We start from the raw sequence: 19543 nt of genomic DNA on the forward strand, positions 1-19543 counted from the left end.
TCCAAACCACTTTGTGATTCAGTGATTCCAAGCCAGTATCATTTGATGATTATATAACAGGTAGCTCTCCAAACTTGCTGATTTGGCTTTTTTCTCTCACCTCTCCTAGAATCTTTTGTACCTCTTTAAAATATTGTGGTCCTTTACTTCTTAAGTTCGGAATTTAATGAAGGTTCCTAAAAGGAAAGTGTATGATTGGTTTATACAGCTGAAAAAAAAATTATACAAATGAGAATTGTAGTTTAATTAGGGGTTATACTTTACACCAGTGTCTGTCTAAGGGTTTCAGGTTTTGCCCTTGGAAATGGTTTGGTCTGTTAGCAGTTAGCAGTTAGAATGGCTGCTCTGTAGAAAAGTCCTTTTCTATGAAAATACATGATTAGTGTAAAGAAATTGCATTTATTCTTGCAGTGAAACTAAATTATATGGTTGCACATCATCCCTGAACAGATGGAAGTCTGAATAATGTGAGAGTATAAAACAATCCCAAAAAAATGCAAACACATCTCAGTAACCAAGGACAGAAGAAGATTTTTTGTAGATGATCATCTCTGTTAACTAGTAATTAGTACCTTTAAGAGCAGGATCTGTCCTATTCTCCTTAAATTTCCAAGAAGTTGTCAGCTATGTGATCTAGTTTGTCTGTCCTCTTCCAAATATTGTAGTTTGTGTTCAGATTCAGCAGCTAGGTTTGTCATTGTTTGTGTTGAAAATATTTGTCTTTACATCAGTGCCCTTAATTTTTTTTTATTTATAAATTACTTCAAGCAGGAAGTCTTTTTAGAGGAGGAAAGTTTGAAATTTTATTCCAAGTCATCATTGTTTCCTGAGTATCTTCTAGGAGTTAAGCCCTGTGAATGGCTCCTGCTGCAGGTAGTTCTGGATAAGATTTGGGGCACAGTTCTGAATTTCAGGTTACGAGCTGGAGGGCTGCTAATCGAGTGTTCCACTGACCCCTGTGTGAGGTGACAGCTCTGGCTGAAGGCCAGTGATGCTCTAATGCTGTGTGCCCCTTATAAAACAGGCTTGCTTTAAATAGATTAGCATAGAGGCCAAGTGAAGGTATTCAGAAGGCTTGTTCTGGTTTCTTTGTGTTTGGGGAAGGCTTTTTTTTTTTCTTTGAATGCCTGAATGTTGCCATGGTAACTGTAGTGCCCGACTGATCAAAGCTCAGCTTCTTGACCTTAAGAACATCACAGGGAATCTTCACATCTGTCCTTGGTTGCTCCAAAGTATCACCTTCTTGTTGTGGAGTGGGACTGGAATTTTGGCTCGGTTGGGTTCACTGGTGCCTTGTGGATTGTTTTCTTCAGGGCTGGAGATGCAGATGCTCACCAAGGCAATGGCAGACGAGTCCCTTTGTGGTCTCAGGATACATCCCTGGCGTGGGAGGCACAGCTGAACCTGCAGTGTGATGTGCATATCTTGGGCTGCTTGAGCTGGCCAGTCTTGCTTTAGAGGAATAAAACTGAATAGTCCCTTTGGATGTTAAAAGCTTCCAAAAATAGTTCCAAAGTCTCAGCTAAATTTAATGCGGCTAGAATGTCAATGGAAAGGATTAGAACATTTGGGATTTGCACCAGTTAGCATTTAGAAAAAAAAAATTAAAATCCTCTTCCTCATATCTGCCACTTTTGTAAAAGGAAAAGTGGAGATTGGCACTGGTTTTGTGTGGTGCTAACCAAACTGGAGCTCAAATGTGAGTGGATTTCCCTGTATTGGTAATTTTGACTCCTGTAAGGGGAATTTACCCAGGTGGGAGATCAGGGGTGAAGGCTGTGGGAGGGGGTCACTGCAGTCCATGTTGCTTTTGAGGCTGCACAGGTTCATTAATCCTGTCATGTGAGGTCCAGTTCTGCTCTTTCTAATTAAGTAAAAAGCCTCTATTTAAGTCCATAGGAGCTTTCCAGTGAAGAATTAGCACCATTAAAAATAATGCTCATCTCCAGTGTCCATTGTGCAGAGTGGAATGAAATTTCAGTAAGTTACTCTGTGACCTTCCCTGTTACGCCTGAACTTTCTGACAGAGCCCTCCTTGTGGAGCCAGTTGGCTTCTGCAGGAGATGCAGCCCTAGGCTGACACCACTGAAACTGGTGACTCTGCTGTTGTAAAGTCAGTGAATATTTTAAGTAAAAAATTATTCTTTCAGTAAAATCTTACTCAGTGGGTTTGATTTATCCCCTCCAGCCTCTCCCCTGCCTTTGAATTATGGTAAAAATTGCTTTTTTGGGGCTGGTTTTTTATTTTTTTCAGTGGGAGCCTAGATGGAAGCCCTACACTTTTCCTGGACCCTTCTAGAAAAGCAACTGCAACTTTTCTTGATTTGTTTTTTTCCATCAAATTTTCTTAATTCCTGCAGATTATGGTTTCCAGGTTTGCACTCAGGACTCAATAATACTTCTAGTTTATAGTGATTATATTTAAAGCTTCTATTTGTAACGTTTTGTTTGCTTTATTCTATTTTTAGTCATGTTGTTTGTCATGGCAAGAAGTGTTTAGTAAAAAAAAGTAAAGTTTCCTAGTGATTTCAAGACATATGTGTCTGTTTCTGGATGTCCCTCAGGGATTCTTTTTAAAACCTCCAAAGACAGGAAAATGTTCACCAAGGAAATGCCTTATTAGTTTCCAAAAAAGCCAGTGGATAAATCTAAAGGCTCAGTGGTACATAAGGCATTTTTACATTCAGACACTTCATGCAGTCAAATTGTCTTCATTCAATAAAATTTCTGCTGAAGGTTTTGGCTCTGCAGGGATCTCGCTTCATGAGAAGACGTACATCTTTGCCCTTTCAGTTTTACACTAAATAAGTGTAATTTTTCAAAGAGAAACTTCAGTGAGCTACTGCTGTTTTCCAGTGAACATAATTTTCTGCTGGCCTCTGTTAATTTTAATTAGAGGTGTACTGTGTCTAAAAATAGTGAGGTAGCAGAATGAACACAGAGCTCCTACTTGAAATCTCTACAGAGCTTTTGGTCACAGCATCTCCAGTGCTGAACACTGACATGACCTGACCTGTTCCAGTGGGAATGGTGTTTGCCTTGTGTTTGGAGCTATCCCAAATTAGAAACCTTTGCACACCTGGACCATGGGAGGAGAAATGTGAAGTAACTCACATCAGTGTGAAGTGATGTGTAGGTCTGGGTGGGAAATGTCTGCTGTGGTTTTCTGAGGGTTAAAAGTGCAGCACTCTCAGGGTTTTCGTTCTGTGGCATGTATTAAAGTTGAGGGTCCAAAGTAAAAAGTAAAGGTCCAAACCTACACCAAATTCAGAAATAAGACAGATGACATTTGGGTGAACTTTAAATAAAGGGAATAAATGGATGTGGCAAGTGCTCAGCATTAGCTGGAGGTTACATGAAGTTGTTGGGCTAAGGTTTGATTCTACCTCAGTGTCTCAGACTTCTCAAGGGAACAATCCTGCTACAGAGTTTGCTGTCGTGGTCCCAGTTAAAATTTTGGATAAGTTACCATCAGTATTGGTGCTGGATGATGCCTGTATTACTGTATAGTTTTTTTTTTTTTTTTAATGCCATTGCCACTGTTTTTGAAATTCTGTATGGCAACTTCTGGTATCTCAACTATTTAAAAAATCTTCTGATTTGGGAGGGGAGAAGCAAATGCATAACTCGGTTTGAACTCACTGCATTTTAAAAAGAAGATAAGCACAGTTTACTATTATGTGGGTGTCTGGGGTTTTTTGGGGTTTTTGGTGGTTTTTTTTACGTATAGAAAGATCCTAAGGGGATGAAGTTAACTTAATTTGTCAGAAGCTGTGGAAAGAACTTTAAGATTAATGGGAATGTGATCCAGTGACTGTATTATAGTTAAATAAAAGATTACTTTTAGTTTGGCTTATTTTATAGTGGAAATCCCGTTCATGGATGATACATGACTTAGTGTTAATTGTTTTAAGGGATTTGAAATGTAAATTCTTTTGTTTTAAATTAGTTGAATAATTGAAAGAGAACTTTTTTTTTTTTGTCAGAGGACTGCCTGAATTGGCTAAGTAATTTCAAAGAAGCCACAAAGCACTACCAACAATATGATACGTGAGCCTTAAGGTTTTACAGATGTAATAAAGGATATGTAGTTATGAATTTTACACATATATATGTAAATTTTTGTATGTGTAACATAATTCACAATATGGAAAAATGTAAGGTTCCCATATTATGCCTGAGGATGACCTCTGATTGAAGTCTGCTAACAAATGTTGTTGATTCAAATATTTATCCCCTCTGATTACCGTTGAGTTGAAGCTCATAGGCAGTTTCTTTCTCTTGGGGAAACATCTATGTATTTTATTAGTGAGATTTCTGTTTTAACTGTGGTGCTGTGCTACAGTGTATGGTGCAGTGCATGGCAAAGGAAAATCTGTGAAAAAATAATTGTACCATACAGGTGTTCTTAACTGTGCATGTCCCATCATAATTTGGGCAGCGGCTTTAAGAATTGGGGTATTATAAGTTGACTAGCTAGTGGAGGGAACACTGATCAGAATTCTGGGTGTATCAAGGGAGAAGATGCCTGTGTAGGCACAGACACCCACCTGCAAGTCTGGAAAAAGAGCTGGTCAGAAGGCCTGTGAGACTGTGACTTCCTTAAAAAGACTTGGCCAATACCCACGTCCCACTGGGCAAATCCATCTCAATAATGGGCTGAAAAAAAAGAAATTAGCTTTCCCTGTTCAAGAGTTCTAGCAGAGCAAAGCTACTGCCATGTGATGTAAGTATTTATTAGTTTCTAATCTTGGCTGCTGCAGAGTACGTTCATTTTGTTACTGGTTAAAAACCTGAGCTTTGTGGTTGTAACTTAAAGTCCTGTTCTGTTTTGTTGTTTGTCATAGGGGTTTTGCTGAATTCCTAACTTAAAAGCTTTCCTATGTAGTATTTTATTATAACATGGCTCTACCGGGAGAGAAAAATAAACTTCTAGTGAGGAAGCCTATAGACTTTTCTTACTTTTGTCAATAGACTGAGATTCTTTGCTTCTCTGCACACACTAGTAGCTTTGGTATGCCTTGGGAAAGGAGGTATGAAACTTGTTAGCTTCAACATTCATAATCCAAATTCCTACAACTTCCGCATCTCCAGCTTTTGTGACTCTCAGATGGTTAGTCTTTCCTGTCTGCAAGTCGTTTTCCTGTTGTGAATTAAATTCTTCCCATAGACTGGCACAAGTCTGTTTTGCCATGTAAATTGTGTTTTGTAACACACTGGGCTTGAGGCTCATTATCATAAACCTAATGACACAGGCTAGACATGATGACAAACATGCTTAGAGATGATTGTTTTTGGAGGAGATGATTTATTAATGCTTTTTCCTAGAGAAAATACTACATTCTGAAGTGAAGTTTCTGGCTGCTCTTTATAGTATTTCCCTGGATGTGTTTACCATGAAATGTACAATAATACAAAGCTTAAGTGAGTTGGCTCAAATACCAGAGGCAATGTTGCTGTGATGGTGAACTCTACTACACTAGTGTGTACTGCTGAACTTGTAGCTGTCTCCTCTGCCATTTGTTCAGGCTTTTTCTTTCCAATTAGAATTTAATTTCCAAATTGAAATTAGTTGGAGGTAGTTATGCTAATATTGGACTGAGCGGGTGAAAGGAAAGTGTGTATTTGATAGCCTGAAAACCTGTCCTCAGGTTAACACAGTACTTTTGAGCATGGTTTCAGCTTCTGTTCTTGAGAACTTCTGTCATTGTCCCTAAGACTCCAGCAATAACAGTTACTGATATTTCCATAACCTTATGCTATGGAATGATGTGCTCTGTCATCAGCCAAATCTCATTTTAGAGCAGAGGTTATATGAAAGGCACAGCCATGGCAAATTAGCTCCATAATTTAGCTTTACTGAGATTAAGTGTAATAGGCTGATATGGTTTAATTTTGGACAGCAGTTCTATATAGTGTATTTGAGCTAATATTTACAGCTATTTATAGAGAATAGCAAGTATGCAAGAGAGCAAGGACAGATCAGAACAGATGAGCACACTGAGTTTATGTAACTGTCTAACTCCTTGTCTTATGAGGAGGAAAAGCAGCTAATGATTGCATATTGTTACTGAAAAGAACAAATAAATGGGAATGGATTATATCCAGTAAACTTCTGGTTAACTTACTGGGGCTCTGTAGAAGTGATTGATGTCTACTAAGGCTGCTAAATACCTTATTTTATACTAATTAACACACTGATCATTAATTGAACCTTAACTTACTTCCCTTGGCTGGCATAAAGCTTACTCTCGTAACAACAGTAGTGATACAATTTAATGTATGGGCTCATTATGTGTGCCCATCATTCTGTGTGCCTTAAATTTACCTTTCTATACTTATGCATTTGGGATAAAGGCTCCAAAATTTGCAGGACTTTCCTAAAAGTGCTGAGAGTCATCTTGAGTCCACTCTTCCCTTAACTTTATTTGCTTCCTAGTGTGATTAAGATGCAAACAAATTGCTAATGGGCATGGAAAAACAGTGTAACTTCTGTACTTAAACTGTAGGAAAAAATGGCTGTGTTCTTTGCAGAGATAGGTCTTGATTGTACTGTTTTTTGATGATGCCATGTTCATTCCACTTTCCAAAAGGGTATTTTGTTGTTTTTTTTCCTTGATGCCCAGTGTAAATTTCAAAGTAATTTTCAAAGTTGTTCTTACCCAGTGTATTGTGCTTCCTGAGCTGGCTGCAAACTCAGAAGTACCAGTAGCCTTTCCAGTAACAAATGTGATTCTCTTAAACCCAAAGACAGCACAGTGCTTTCTCTTAGGGCAAGGGGCCCTTAAGTAATGTGTCTCTTCTGCTTTGTGTTCAGAAGCTTGTTGTTTATGTTGATATGTTTAGAGGCCTTTCCTGTGCTAATAAATGAAGTTAAAGCCAAGTCCCTGTTTGAACCTTAGTGAAACTGGTCTGAGTGCCCTGTGTCAGAGGCTGGTTGTTGTCTCGAAATAGTGTGACATTTACTTTCCACGAACTGAGCCCCCAAAGTTGAGAATCTCTGGTTAACTTGTGGATATGGAATGTTTAAATATGTAGTGTAACTGTGTTATGTTATCTTCTCCATGCTGCCAGGAATGAGGGGAGATTCCTACTTCTTTGGAATGCGGGGCCTTGGCCACTATGGCTGCATCCCAGAGGATGGAGGGCAGTTCCTACTCTACTCCATCAATGGAGACAACGGCCTAAAGAGATGTTTTGCAGAGGAAGATTTTCATGAAATAATTGACTTCAATGATCTCCCGAATTCTCTCTTCGCCTGTAACGTTCACCAGTCCGTGTTTGAGGATGAGGACAGTAAGGTACAGTGTCTGATTCCATGTTTTCTGTGTAGGAGAAACCTATGCTTTATATCTGTTTGTTGCAGTCAATGAAACAGTTTAATCTGTCCTGTGCAAAGAATCTCAATCACAAATACAATTTCTTTCTGACAACAACATTCTGCCTGATGTTTATTTCAAGAGCTTAAAAGCCTTTCTGTCAGATGAGGTCAACAAAAAATGTTTTTCTTTGTTGAGATTTGCAGAATGCTGAAATGCAGGTTTGCGTCTTCATGGCAACCTTGGCTGCAGGGATGGTGGGGATGGCAAAGTCAAGCATGTGATGGCTGCTCCTGCTTGCTGATCACAGAGCACTGAGATGAGAGGCTCCCTTTCTGAGTTTTCTCAAGGAGTAAGAGAATCTCTAAGTTGGAAAAGACCTCTAAGATTGAGTCCAGCCATTAACCCAGCACTAGTGTGTGCCAAGCCTGCCACTAAACCATGTCCCCAAGTGCCACATGTACACATCTTTTAAATCCCTCCAGGGCTGGTGACTCAACCCCTTCCTTGGGCAGCCTGTTACAATGCTTGACAACCCTTTTGGTAGATAAATTTTTCCTAATGTCCAATCTAAACTTCCCCTGGCATGTCTTGAGACCATTTCTTTGTGTCTTATTGATTGCTAATTTGGAAAAGAGACCAACACCCGCCTCACTCCAACCTCCTTTCATGTACTTGCAGAGAAGAGAGATGAGGTCTGAAGTATTCTAAGTCATGTGTAATACTGTGTTCTCACTATCATTTGTTTTAGATTTTCTACATAAAAAAGACATGAGAAACTTCATGAAAATATTTTGAACTCTGCAATTAATCTAAAACAATGTTGAGAGCAACATTGTCTTAAGATAAAAAAAAATCAACTTTTGCAAGAAGCATTCAGTTCCTGTTTATTAGTCTAGGATTCTTTCTGAACGAGACTTCAGGAATATAAAAGTGATAGCTTGGGGCTTTATTGTCTGATGAAATGAGTCTGAGCTAATTGTTATAGGCACATCTGAAGCTACTTGAGTGTCCTGTTCAGAATTTTCAATTTAGAAACAAACTGGCAGTGGTACTGTGGGTTTTGGCTGAAACTGTTTGAGGTATTCAGATAAAACTACAAAGTCACTGGAGCCAGAGCTGGCCAGAATTGACAAAGGATTTTTAGTGGGGGAATTACAAGATGAAAGAAAAATAAAACAAGATTTCTAAGGATACAGGCTTCCTGTTAAATGTACCTAAAGTGGTGTCTGTTGAGTCTGCATGAGTGGAATTATTTGGGTTTAGTTTTTAAGGCATCTTTGCCTTCTGTAATGATGTCCTGTATATGTTTGAGTAATATAGATTAGTGCTGTGATACAAGCTTTAAAATGGGCATCTATATGTTAAAAATCATACCCTCTAAATTGCAATTTTGGAAAACAGTGCCCTATTTTATTGAATAGGCCTTTTGCTAAAAAGCATCTTGCCATTCTCCAGAATTTTCTCACCATCTGGTAACGAACTGGACTAAAGTTGAAGGGATCTAGAAGTCCAGTTTTAAAGGAAGAAAACAGAAACCTGTCTAGAAGTAGAGAATCTCTCTTCACCCTGCAGAGATTCTATCCCCACTTGCTCCTGAGCTTTCCCTTTTGAGAGCTGTATTCTGGTATTTAGCTGATGGCTTAGTTAGAAAATGGAATGGGTGATTATGTAAGTATGTGGGATAGCAATCCCCAAAGACTTGCAGGACTTAAGGATGTGTCTTAAGAATAGCAGCTGGGTTGTGGAGGTGGATATTCTGTGCCACGTGCAGGTCTGTGAACGCCCTGTCTGTGCTGTGGGCTGAACAGCTCTGTTTGCAGGTAAGTAGTTACTCCTGTAAGTCTATATTTAACGAGATAGGATTACCTTCAGATTTTTCATGAAATCCAAGAACCTGGGGACTTGATTATGGTTTTTATTATTCCTGTAGAACATGCACTTGTGTTCCCAGTTGATAAATGCCCGTAATCCTTTCTATTAATAACTGTTGCTGCAAGATAAGAGCACACATGAATTCAAAATAAAATATTGTGAAGTTGCTAAGTTAAATTTTAAAATCTCACACGACCACTATTCATAAATGCTGCTAACAGTCATATCTTCAATTATATATTGATCCAAAGTATATGTAATGGTACACTAAACTTTTAAAAAGGATGTACTACAGCAAGGGTTATATCTACAATTGTTTAATTGTGTTGTTCATGCTACAGAAAATAAAGCTTTTTGTAATGTATCTTTGCCTTTTACTCCTGACCTGTGCTTTTAGGAGGAAAGCGAAGGTATGTTTGGAAGTTACAAGTTAGCTAGTGAAGGAAGCCAGAGAAACCTGTTACTGTAAATGGCTGGTTTGACTTGGTGTGGAAAGTTCTGAGTGGCTTTAGAATGAATTAGCATTAATGTAAAGAATTTACTCTGTCAGTTTTAATGTTAACGTTGCCTCCAGTGTCTAAGGGGCTGAAATGTCAAGTTCAAACTTCTAACACACAAATATCTAAGCAATACTCACTAAAGACAGCTTTTAATTTGAAGGCATTTAACTCCTTTGTATCAGATACAGGGTAAATTCCAGATTGTGCGTGACTGTGGACTTGCAGCAGCTACTGGCAGCATGTACACCTGTGCTGGGGATAAGCTGATTTGGTTTGTCCTGAGTACTGTGTCAGAAATACCCTTTCACCAGTTCTGTGTGTCTGCAATCCCTCTTAGAAGAGCTTCTGTCTCCTGTCAAAGGCAATGATGGCACATGTAGGGAGCCGGGGTTCGAGCCTTCGTTTTCTGAAGGTGAGGAATTCTTGCAGCTGAAAGCTGTGTCCTTTGCAGGCAAAGATACAGGCTTGGGTTATCTCCTGACTGGCATCCTGAGGTCTCACCATCCTGAGCCTGAAGAGTTGTGGACTCTGGGATCTGAAGATGAGTTTGCCATCAGGTTTCAATGAAGCTGCTCAGGGTGACTGCCCTTAAACAATGAAGGAAAAGGGAATATAGATTAATGCTACCTTCATCTGATCTTGCTTCAGTAACAGAGCATCTGGTAAAAAATACTTCCCTACCTTCTAGGCCTGTGTTCTTGGAAAGAAATCTGTGCTTGGATCAGGAGAATAAGACCCAGATAACTGGGTCGGTAATGTGGGCATTTAAGGATTTGTGCAGGGTGGTTTAGCAGCTTCAGTACGATCGATCGCACCTTGCTACAGCTGAGGGGGGGAGGTGGCTTTGCTTATCTCCACTCCCATCATGGACAGTGTGGTCCTTCCCAGGAAAATTAAATTGTACCTTCTTTACTGTGTGCTAGAAAATACAGAGCTTTTTAGTTCTTAAAATCCAGCAAAGGTGTGGAGAAGATTATCCAACAGGATAATCTGTTGCAAAGCTGAGATCACATTCGGTTGTGTCCCTGTGACTGTCCTGTGTTCTGATCATTTATTTTGGCATATAGCTGTTAATGGTAGGGCCAGATTAATTTGGTGTTTTGGAGTGTAAAGCACTGACTTGGTTGGGTCAGGGAAGTCTTATTGTAAAGATTCTAAAAATAAAATTATTCGTTTACCCTGGGTTTTGTCACATCTCTTGGAAAAACTGATGGGACTATTTATGTGAGCAAGATATGGCAAAATTGAGACTTATTTTTGGCTGGTAGTGTGACAGAATGGGAGGTGTTGCTCCTTTTAGCTTTCCTGATAAAGCAACTGTGTTGGTGAGCCAAAGGGCATGACTCTGATAACTCCTAAGGGTGGTTATGCAAGTGTTTCAGCAGTTAATTGCTACTCATAGCCCTTAAACTTTGGCCAGTAACCCTTTTGTTGTGCTTTTGTCATGCATGTACTGCTGCTTTTTAAAACCAACCAGTCTGTTCTGTGACTCGAGCTTCCTTCAGGCTGGGACTGGTAAACACACTGTCAAAGTGAAGCATCTTTGTCTCTTAGGATGGTTTCTTCAGATGCCGTAGTGCCTCAGGAGATGCTTACACAAAGCTGTCATTATTAGAAAATGTTTTTGTGGGGGAAGGATGTGTTTCTTCAAGGTTTTTAGAAGCTGCATGCTCATTTTTTTCCCCATTCTTTTGGCTCAAATTGGAAGGAGTACCAATTAAACTTGATGGTTTTATTTCAGATAAGGAAGGATTAACCAGTTTCTGAGCATTTTAGTTATGGTGAAGCTACCTAGGCAATGATGGCCAAAGTCCACCAAGTCTTTTTTCTTGCCAATGTAATTCAAACCAATAGGAGATATTATTATTATTATTATTTTTGCATGAGAAAATATTGATCAAATGTGTGTCCAGTTCTGAAATTCCCAGCATGAGGAAGACACAGACATGCTGGAGGGAGGCCACAGAGATGAAGGGATGGGAGCCTGTCTGCTTTGAAGAAAGGCCAAGGGAGCAGTGCCTGTTGAGCTGGAGAAGGCTCAGGTGGATCTGAACACCATGCATGAACACCTGAAGGCAGAGTGCAAACAAGGCTGATCCAAGCTCTTTACAGTGGTGCCAAGTGCCAGGAGCAGAGGCCATAGGCATCGACTGAAACACAGGAGGTTCCCTCTGAACATCAGGAAACACGTTTTTACCATGACAGTGATACCACAAGGTGCCCAGGGAGGTGTTGCAGTGTCTCTCCCTCCATGGAGATATTCCAAAGCTGTCTGGATGTGGTCCTGGGTAGTTGAGCTTGAGGTGGCCCTGCTTGAGCAAGGGGTGGATTGGAAAAAATTACCTCCAGAGGTCCTTTCCAGCTTCCTCCAATCTGTGATTCTGTGAACATCTGTTGAAGTGTATCCTAATTCTTCCAATGCAGAGGGCCAGTGTGGGAATGCAAGACTGGGGAATGAAGGTGATTAAAAATGCAATTTTGGAGCCGTGAGCTTAATGGAGGTGGGGCGGGGCAGGAAGGAGAAAAGTCAAACTAACAAGCCAATGGAAAAGATAATCCTATTTTAATAGAAGGACTTTACTATGAAAACAATTACTATTTTCATGAGGGATTCTTTCACATTACAACTTTATTTACATATACTGGATGATTGCTTTCTCTTACTGCAGAAGCCTCTGTTAGACTCCCTTTGACTTTCTTTTTTTAAGATGTATTATTGAACTTGGACCCTGAAAAATATTGAAGGCTACCTCAGGTGGGTGCTGAAATATTTGACCAAGGGTAATGCTTTAAGATATCTTAGTAGCCTTACTTGTAAAGGCCTTTTTTCCTTTGTACTTGCATTCAGATTTCTCAACAAAGCACATTTTCATGCTGCTATTTTTATTTTTAAGGTTCATTGAAGACACTGGACTGCTGACTGGGCTGCTTTGTTGTCTTTAACTTTTATATGTTAATGCTGGAACTGAAACTTTCTGCTGGTGCTTTGACTGAAGCGAATAATTGAAATGTGTCTGTTCAGTGCTCCTTTTAAACAAAGTGGAGCCAGTGTGTCTGCTGCCATGTGTGAAATGTTTCTTTGCTTCTCTTTTCCTACAGGCTAATTCAAGATGATGCTCTGGGAGGCTCTAGACAGGCTTTATGTCTGCAGGGGAATATCTGTTCCTTTTGACTTGAGTTTTAAGCATCTAGATTGTGAAGTCAGAATCTCTTTGTTCATATTACATCACTGAAGCCCCTAGGTGTTGAGTCATCATTATATTTAGAGGGTGGCACACTTCTTTTTAGTCTAATATTAGTATTCAAGCCTGGACCCAGTGGAAGGTCACCCTAGCAAAGATGAAGTCAGGCTCCAGGGCTGGAAAGGAATGCAGGCTTCACTCTGCCTTCCTGGTACACTTGCTGTTGCTTTGTTTTACTTTCAGTTTTTCTACCTTTTAAGGTTGGTGGTAGTTGATATGATAACATTATCAGAAGCTGCCACTTGAAGCAAACTGTGCCTTGTGCTGTGGAATCTCTACTGACTTTGCTTTGTCCTGCTTTATAAATGGGATGAATGTTACTCCATGCATTCTGTGAAAATGGAAGTGTTTCTTTACTGTATTCTGTCTGTGCATCTGATAACATGAAGATACAGAGACTTTGCAAATAAAGGCTGCAGGAGCAGTGTCCTTCATGAATTATAGCTGCCCTCTGGGAATCTATTTTGCACTTTTCCCTGGGCGCTGGTTTGCAGACAGCCAAGCACTGTTTTTTTTGTATGAGCATGGAAGCACTAAAATAAAGCTATTGAAGGCTGTTCTTGCTCTGAGAAATACGCAGTCTAAAGTTCTTTTTCCATTGCATTTTTTTTTCTGTAACTAATTTCAAATACTTTTCCTACAAACCATCTCGGAGCAATACAGTGTTTTGTCTGAAAACACCTGTGACCTTCCATGCTCTGCTTCTGATATTCCATCTGACTGCTGGACTGATAAGCCCGACATTTTCAGCCTCATTACACAAGTTCTCTCTGCAGCTGGAAAAATCTGTTGATATTTGGCCTTAAAATGGCCTTAAACCAAAGAAGGGTAGGTTGACATTAGATATTAAGAAGAAATACTTTACTGTGAGGGTGGTGAGGCCCTGGCACAGGTTGTCCAGAGATGCTGTGGGTAGTCCATCCCTGGAAGTGTTCAAGGCCAGGTTGGGTGGGGCTTGGGCTGGTCTAGTGGAAGGTGTCCCTGCCCATGGCAGAGGGATTGGAACTAGATCAACTTTTAGGTCCCTTCCAACCCAAACTATTCTAAGATTCTGTATTTGTCATTCATAAACCTCCCTTACTTTTACTGCATGGTGTAGCTGCTGGACCTTGTTATCCAGTTTTGTGTTGGCACATGGAATGGGATGTGGTGTCACAGCTGCTCCCTGTAGCTGTTGTTCCTGTGCATTGCTCACAGGTAAGGTGTGAGTTCTGTTGAGGAGCACAAATAAGAAAAGCAGTAACTTCATGAAGTTGTATGTACTGTAACATGTGAACTATCTAAACATGACTGGCAGGAAGATCCACAAAGCACCTCAGTGTCTGGAAATCCCTAAGTCTCAAGCCATGGTAACCATAAAGAGCTGAGGTTTTACTGGAGAAGGAGCAGTAGGGAAGTTCACCTTCCTTGACATTTGGGATCTGTTGAGTGTTCGTTCTGGTTCGGAGGAAGAAAATGAGTTAATTTTGATTGGTATGTTTTGCATATTCAGAATGTCAATGCATATTTATAAGGAGATGATTTAAAGTTGCTCTTGTAGCTCTTAACATGACAACTTTCAATTATGTGTGTATGTAGAGTCTGATGGTAATTTCATCTGAGGTGATCTGCAGAATTTCCAAAGGAGCTATAAGGGGTTGTCAGTCTAGTTTAGGCATTCCTTCCATCTTCTCTTGGGTTGTTCTGGAGGTTATACTGTTGGCATTGCAGGAATTGCCCGGCTCTGAATATTCCTCAATTGAATCAATGTTCAGTCCTGCTCTGAAAATGTCGTTTGGTGTTTTTGTGGTGGTGCTGGTATTGTTTTCTTTTTAAACAACAAAAAACCCTCAACCAACCAAAAAGCAAATAGCATGTAATTCTGGGTTTGAAAGGCCACTGTCTGTCATGTGGATGCTGTCTAATAATTGTTACAGTACTTGAGGTTTATTTTCCCATCCCATGCACAGTGTTCTTGGTAGCACAAATGCCCCTGTTTTGATGGGAGAACGTGCCTGGCAAAAGACCAACTGGGTTAAAGGTAGGCTTGTATTCCTTGCAGCTGAAATCTGAAGTACTGCTTCAAAGCATTTAACTATACTAGTTGTTTGTAAATTACAAAAATAAACTGATTAATGTTCTTTCCAGAACACACAAGACAGCAGTTACTGTCTGCTTTTTAAATTTGGAAACGTATTTTTTTCCTTAAGAGCAACTATGGAAAAATTCTTCTAGTGTTGGCTTTCTGTGGCTCTGTTCTACTCTGCAGTCTAGAGGGAATGTGTTATCTCAAACCAGGGTGGGAGGGAAATCTTTCCTGGGAAAGGACCATTCAGGGTAAGTATTTCCATTTTTTTTGTTGGTTTTTTTTTTGTACCGGAATATAATTTTCTTATCAGTTCTACTAAAATATAGACTTTGGAATAATGAGATGTTTTAACAAAGGTGTTAGTAAATCCATGCCAAGGTTTATGAGGGCGTTCTGTTATGGCATGAGAAAACAGGCTTTGGGAGCCATAGGGAATTGCAAGATCTTGTGAATAAGTCAGTAAAAAGGCATTCTCTTAATTACAGTGTCCATTGTGCTGGAGAAAGGAGTAAGATAAACTGTGGGTATGTCTGATGTAGATATCCCTAAACACTGTACAAATTTAGGTTAAGATTCCACTTGGCAGTTGTCTGTCTCCTGTAATAGATTGAATTAAATTCCTGGACTCAAATGCCTTTTGATCTTTGAGGAAGTTGGATCTGGCCTGGAACACTGAGGCTGGTGTGGCTTTCCTCTGAACTCCACCAGGGTTAGCTGGAACAGAGGTTCAACCAAGGACTTCTGCTGACAGAGTTTTGGTGTTGGTGGATTTTTCCTTCTGATTATCCTTCTTGAAAATACTGGAGTTTGACTGCATGTAGACAGAATACTGAGCCTTTCTTTTCCAGGATGATAGCAGAATATATTGTTTTCTAGGATGATAAGATTTATTTTAACTGGTGATACTTGCTATCCTTGACCAGTGTTACTCCTGTTTTGGGTTTTTTTCCCTGTTTCTCCTTGTCTGGCAATCTTAAGGAGTGGCATGTTTTTGTAAAGCAATAAAAGCCAAGATGATAAGGCACCAGCTCACACTTGGAATAAACCACAGCCATGAACTCTGCAGGAACTTCCCTGGGTCTAATTGAGACTGATGCTGGCACATTGCATATTAAAGGAAGAAGTCAACCCTTCTGGTATCTGCTGACACAAGCAAGAGCTACAGCTCCCAAAGGGAAAAGCTGCCTTTACGTAATTTATAGAAAAGTCTTTGGTTTGTTCCACTAAATAGTTCTTATCAGCAAATATCTGCTAATAATCAAACACAGTTTTGCCCTTCTCCCTCCAGCAAACTGTCACTCTGAAGTCAACAAAAATCCTGTTTTTCTAGCTGATAGTAATCGAAAAGTGCAGTAAAGCCATTCTAATGTGGTTAGGGCAGCAGCTGTTCTTTATTTTAATAGCATCAGAGGTCCTAATCCATCCACAAGTTCTGATATCAGTTTTCTGGCCCAAGGAAAAGGCTGCTAAATGAAGGTCAGCCTTCATTAGCAGTGCATAAAGACAATGCGTTTACAGAAGCAACCTTATAGTTTAATCACATTCAAAACAGTAAATTTACAACTCTAATTACTGTTATTTAAGGGAATTTCTCAAATATTTAATACAAAATATATGTTAAGAGCACTGTATGAGACTTAAATGTAATTAATAAACTAATGCTTAATAGAGGTGGGTAAAAATAATGCTTGAAGAGGAATATTGTCTTAGAAAATGAGGTGTGTGGGGAGGTGGTGTGGGGTAATACAGGGTGGAGAAGGGAGAGATGGCAGCTTCAAGACTGTGGCATTAATTAAGACAAAATCTGCAACAGATTTCAGCACAAAGTTGTGAGATCAGAGTTGAATCAAGGTGATATGAATTATCAATTACTCCTGTGCATTTGAAGATATGTTTTCTTCTGTGCCAAATAAATTCCTGATTCTTTTCCAGCTGATAGAAATTTTGGCATTTGCTGCAGCCGTGCAAAGATTTCTCCATCATTTTGTTCTCAGACCCAATCCTGGGGCAACAAGATCTGCTGATAAAAGATACCATTCCACCAGTGAGGATTTTGTTCAAGTTGACAGTTTCTTATGTAGTGTGAGTGCACAAACAGTTTAAAAATATTGTACTTTTAAAAACTGTCTTACTTTATTGTCATTACTTTTTCTTCTAATTTGATTGCATTTTCTGGACACTCAACCCTGCTTAAGTTACATAACTTTTGTACTGGGCTTTGAAACTTAATCCAGAAGCGGAGGAATTGCAGATAGGGTAGATGGAATGTGTATGTCTCAGAGGGATCAGAGTGTGATAGGGACTAATGAGCTGGAAGTTAAGATGACAGTAAAATGGCAAAAAAATTTACAGTATCTCTGGCAAGAGAGTAATGAAAGTAACTCTTGCACTGCAGCAGGCTGGACTCAAGTCTGTGTGTGTTGTCTTTACCTGGCCTTGTGGTGAGTTAAAAAAGTATAAATACATTGTAAGACTGCAGTATGCAGAATTTAGAAAGTTTGCATTTCATGTTCCTGGAACTAGTACTGGGGAGAAATGTGATGGTTTAATCCCTGTCTTTCCAGCGTATGGCTGCCTTACAAGGGAAGAGCAAACTGGGAAATGAGGTACCAGCCCTGAATAGGGGGGAGATGTCCCCTGTGGCCTCAGTAACAGACTGGTGTGTACCATGGGCTGACTTATGAAAGCCATGATAAAGTCAAGAAACACATGTCTCTTCTGGATGCTGATTTTTTTTAAAAAATATTTTTAAAAATTTCTTCTTGAAAGCTTTTGGTTGGTTTATTTGTTTGCCTTTTTGTTAAACAGCTGGATTTTGTGTTATCCCTGACTGAAAGCATAGTCTGTTCACTCAGCCTGAAATACAAAGGGTTTTGAAGAGAAGGGAATGGATATTTCACATGGCTGAGGTTGTGTTTCATTGAGCTACAAAGCCATGTAAATCAGCCTTCTGCCAGTTTGGGGATTGGAGTTATTTTTACTTGGTTTTCTTTGAGTTCCTGGGACTAGGCCACGTACAGACTGAGAGCACTGACACAGCTCAGAGGCTGCATCCTATGGAATATCAAACATTTTTAATATACATTAGCAAGTTGGCACTGCTTGCTTTCACTGTTTTGCCTTTGCAGAGCTTCTGGGTGGACTGTCCCAAGAATGTTTCCTTGACAAGCTGAGACACAATTTGGGATATGTAATGATAGATGCTTAAATAAGTAACTTCTAGACCCATTCAGTTCTTGCATACTGGTGATCCTGTTCCTCTGAATAAACATGCAGGGCTGCTTCAAACTGTCTGACTTGAGGGATTTGGTCACAAACACTTTGAAATATCTTTTAAAGTCTGCTGCTGTCAACAGGAGCTGCAGAAATATGTCACAGAATGCTGTTACGTTGTCCTTCCTTCCTGTGGCCTTCTGTAAATCCCTTTATCTTTTGCATCTTTAACTACAGATCTTCCTTTCAGGTATTTCTTTACCTGATGTCCATTCTGTCTGCTGTGTGCTCTGTGATGCAGCTGCTCCTGTGATTGCTCACAGTTAAGAGGGAGAAACACACAGCACAAGTGGTACAGGAGTCTTTTTTTGGGAGATAATCTGTCTTCCTTTTTATATATTCCAGTTTAAAAGGATTTAATTAAAAAACCTATACCTTTGAATAAGTATTTCCCAAAGAAATTGTTTTATTGTCTTAACCTATCACTCTTACAGTTCTGAGTGGAAGTTTTCTGACTCCCTACTGGTTTGTGACCTACATATAGCAAATGCAGTGTGTCCTGTGCATGTATTTAGATTTTGAGAATTTTTTGGTGGAGCTGTCACTTACTGAAGCAGAGTTCTGATTATCTATTCAGAACCCTCCTGCATCACAGTCTTTCTGTTGATCTAAAATGCATGATCTGATTGACGCTGTGTGGCGACAACAAAAGCAACTGCTTAAAATAGCTGGTCCAAGCTACGTGTCTGTGTGCCGTATGTTTTCTTCAGGTCTAAGAATTAAATCCTTATCTGATATTTGTCAGTTTTGAAACAGAAAGAGATGGATGTACACCTTATCAGTAGCTTGAGTGAAGATGAGATTTTTCCATGTCTTCCATTCCCAGCACAACCCTGTATTTTTCCAGCCCGTTCTTTCTCTAACTAAGCAGGGGGAGAAGGGGTGGACAAAGTGTTGCACAGATCTGCACTGGGTCTGAGAATTAGTTTCATGTGAAAAACTACTTTCTAGGGGTATAACTGAAGGGCAGAAGGGTGATGGGAGTTTGAGCACAAACATTAACAGGCACTGGATTTACAGAAAATTCTTTATAAACTGAAAGTCATGTAAAGACAGTGGTTTTTTTTAGACTTTTAGGTGCTGCAAATATACAGTATGCAGTTTCTGGATAGTCCAATCTCCTTGAAATGTTTGGTACCTGCCTTGCTTTTTCTTATGCTTCTGCATTAGCAGTTAATGCCTTCCCTATCTTATTTTGTTGCTGAAGGACCTTCAGCTATCCTTTATCCACGTTCTTGTAGCATAAGGACTGCTGTTAACCCCAGA

General features: G+C 39.7%; 1 protein-coding gene across 2 annotated transcripts in view; it reads left to right on the forward strand.

The window, feature by feature from the left end:
- The window catches only part of RCAN2 (regulator of calcineurin 2), an 82626-nt gene that overhangs the window by 755 nt on the left and 62328 nt on the right, over window positions 1–19543 (forward strand). The window contains exon 2 of one of the 2 annotated variants that reach the window (XM_085057052.1): window positions 7075–7301. In XM_085057052.1, the coding sequence (XP_084913178.1) occupies window positions 7077–7301 (225 nt within the window). In that variant the 5' untranslated portion in view covers window positions 7075–7076. Of the gene's footprint in view, window positions 1–7064; window positions 7302–19543 lie in introns of those variants that run through there. The other variant, XM_085057051.1, reaches the window with a different exon arrangement.

This window comes from Lichenostomus cassidix, chromosome 3, assembly GCF_008360975.1.
Source record: "Lichenostomus cassidix isolate B80296 chromosome 3, HeHo_3.0, whole genome shotgun sequence".
Taxonomy (NCBI): Eukaryota; Metazoa; Chordata; class Aves; order Passeriformes; family Meliphagidae; genus Lichenostomus; species Lichenostomus cassidix.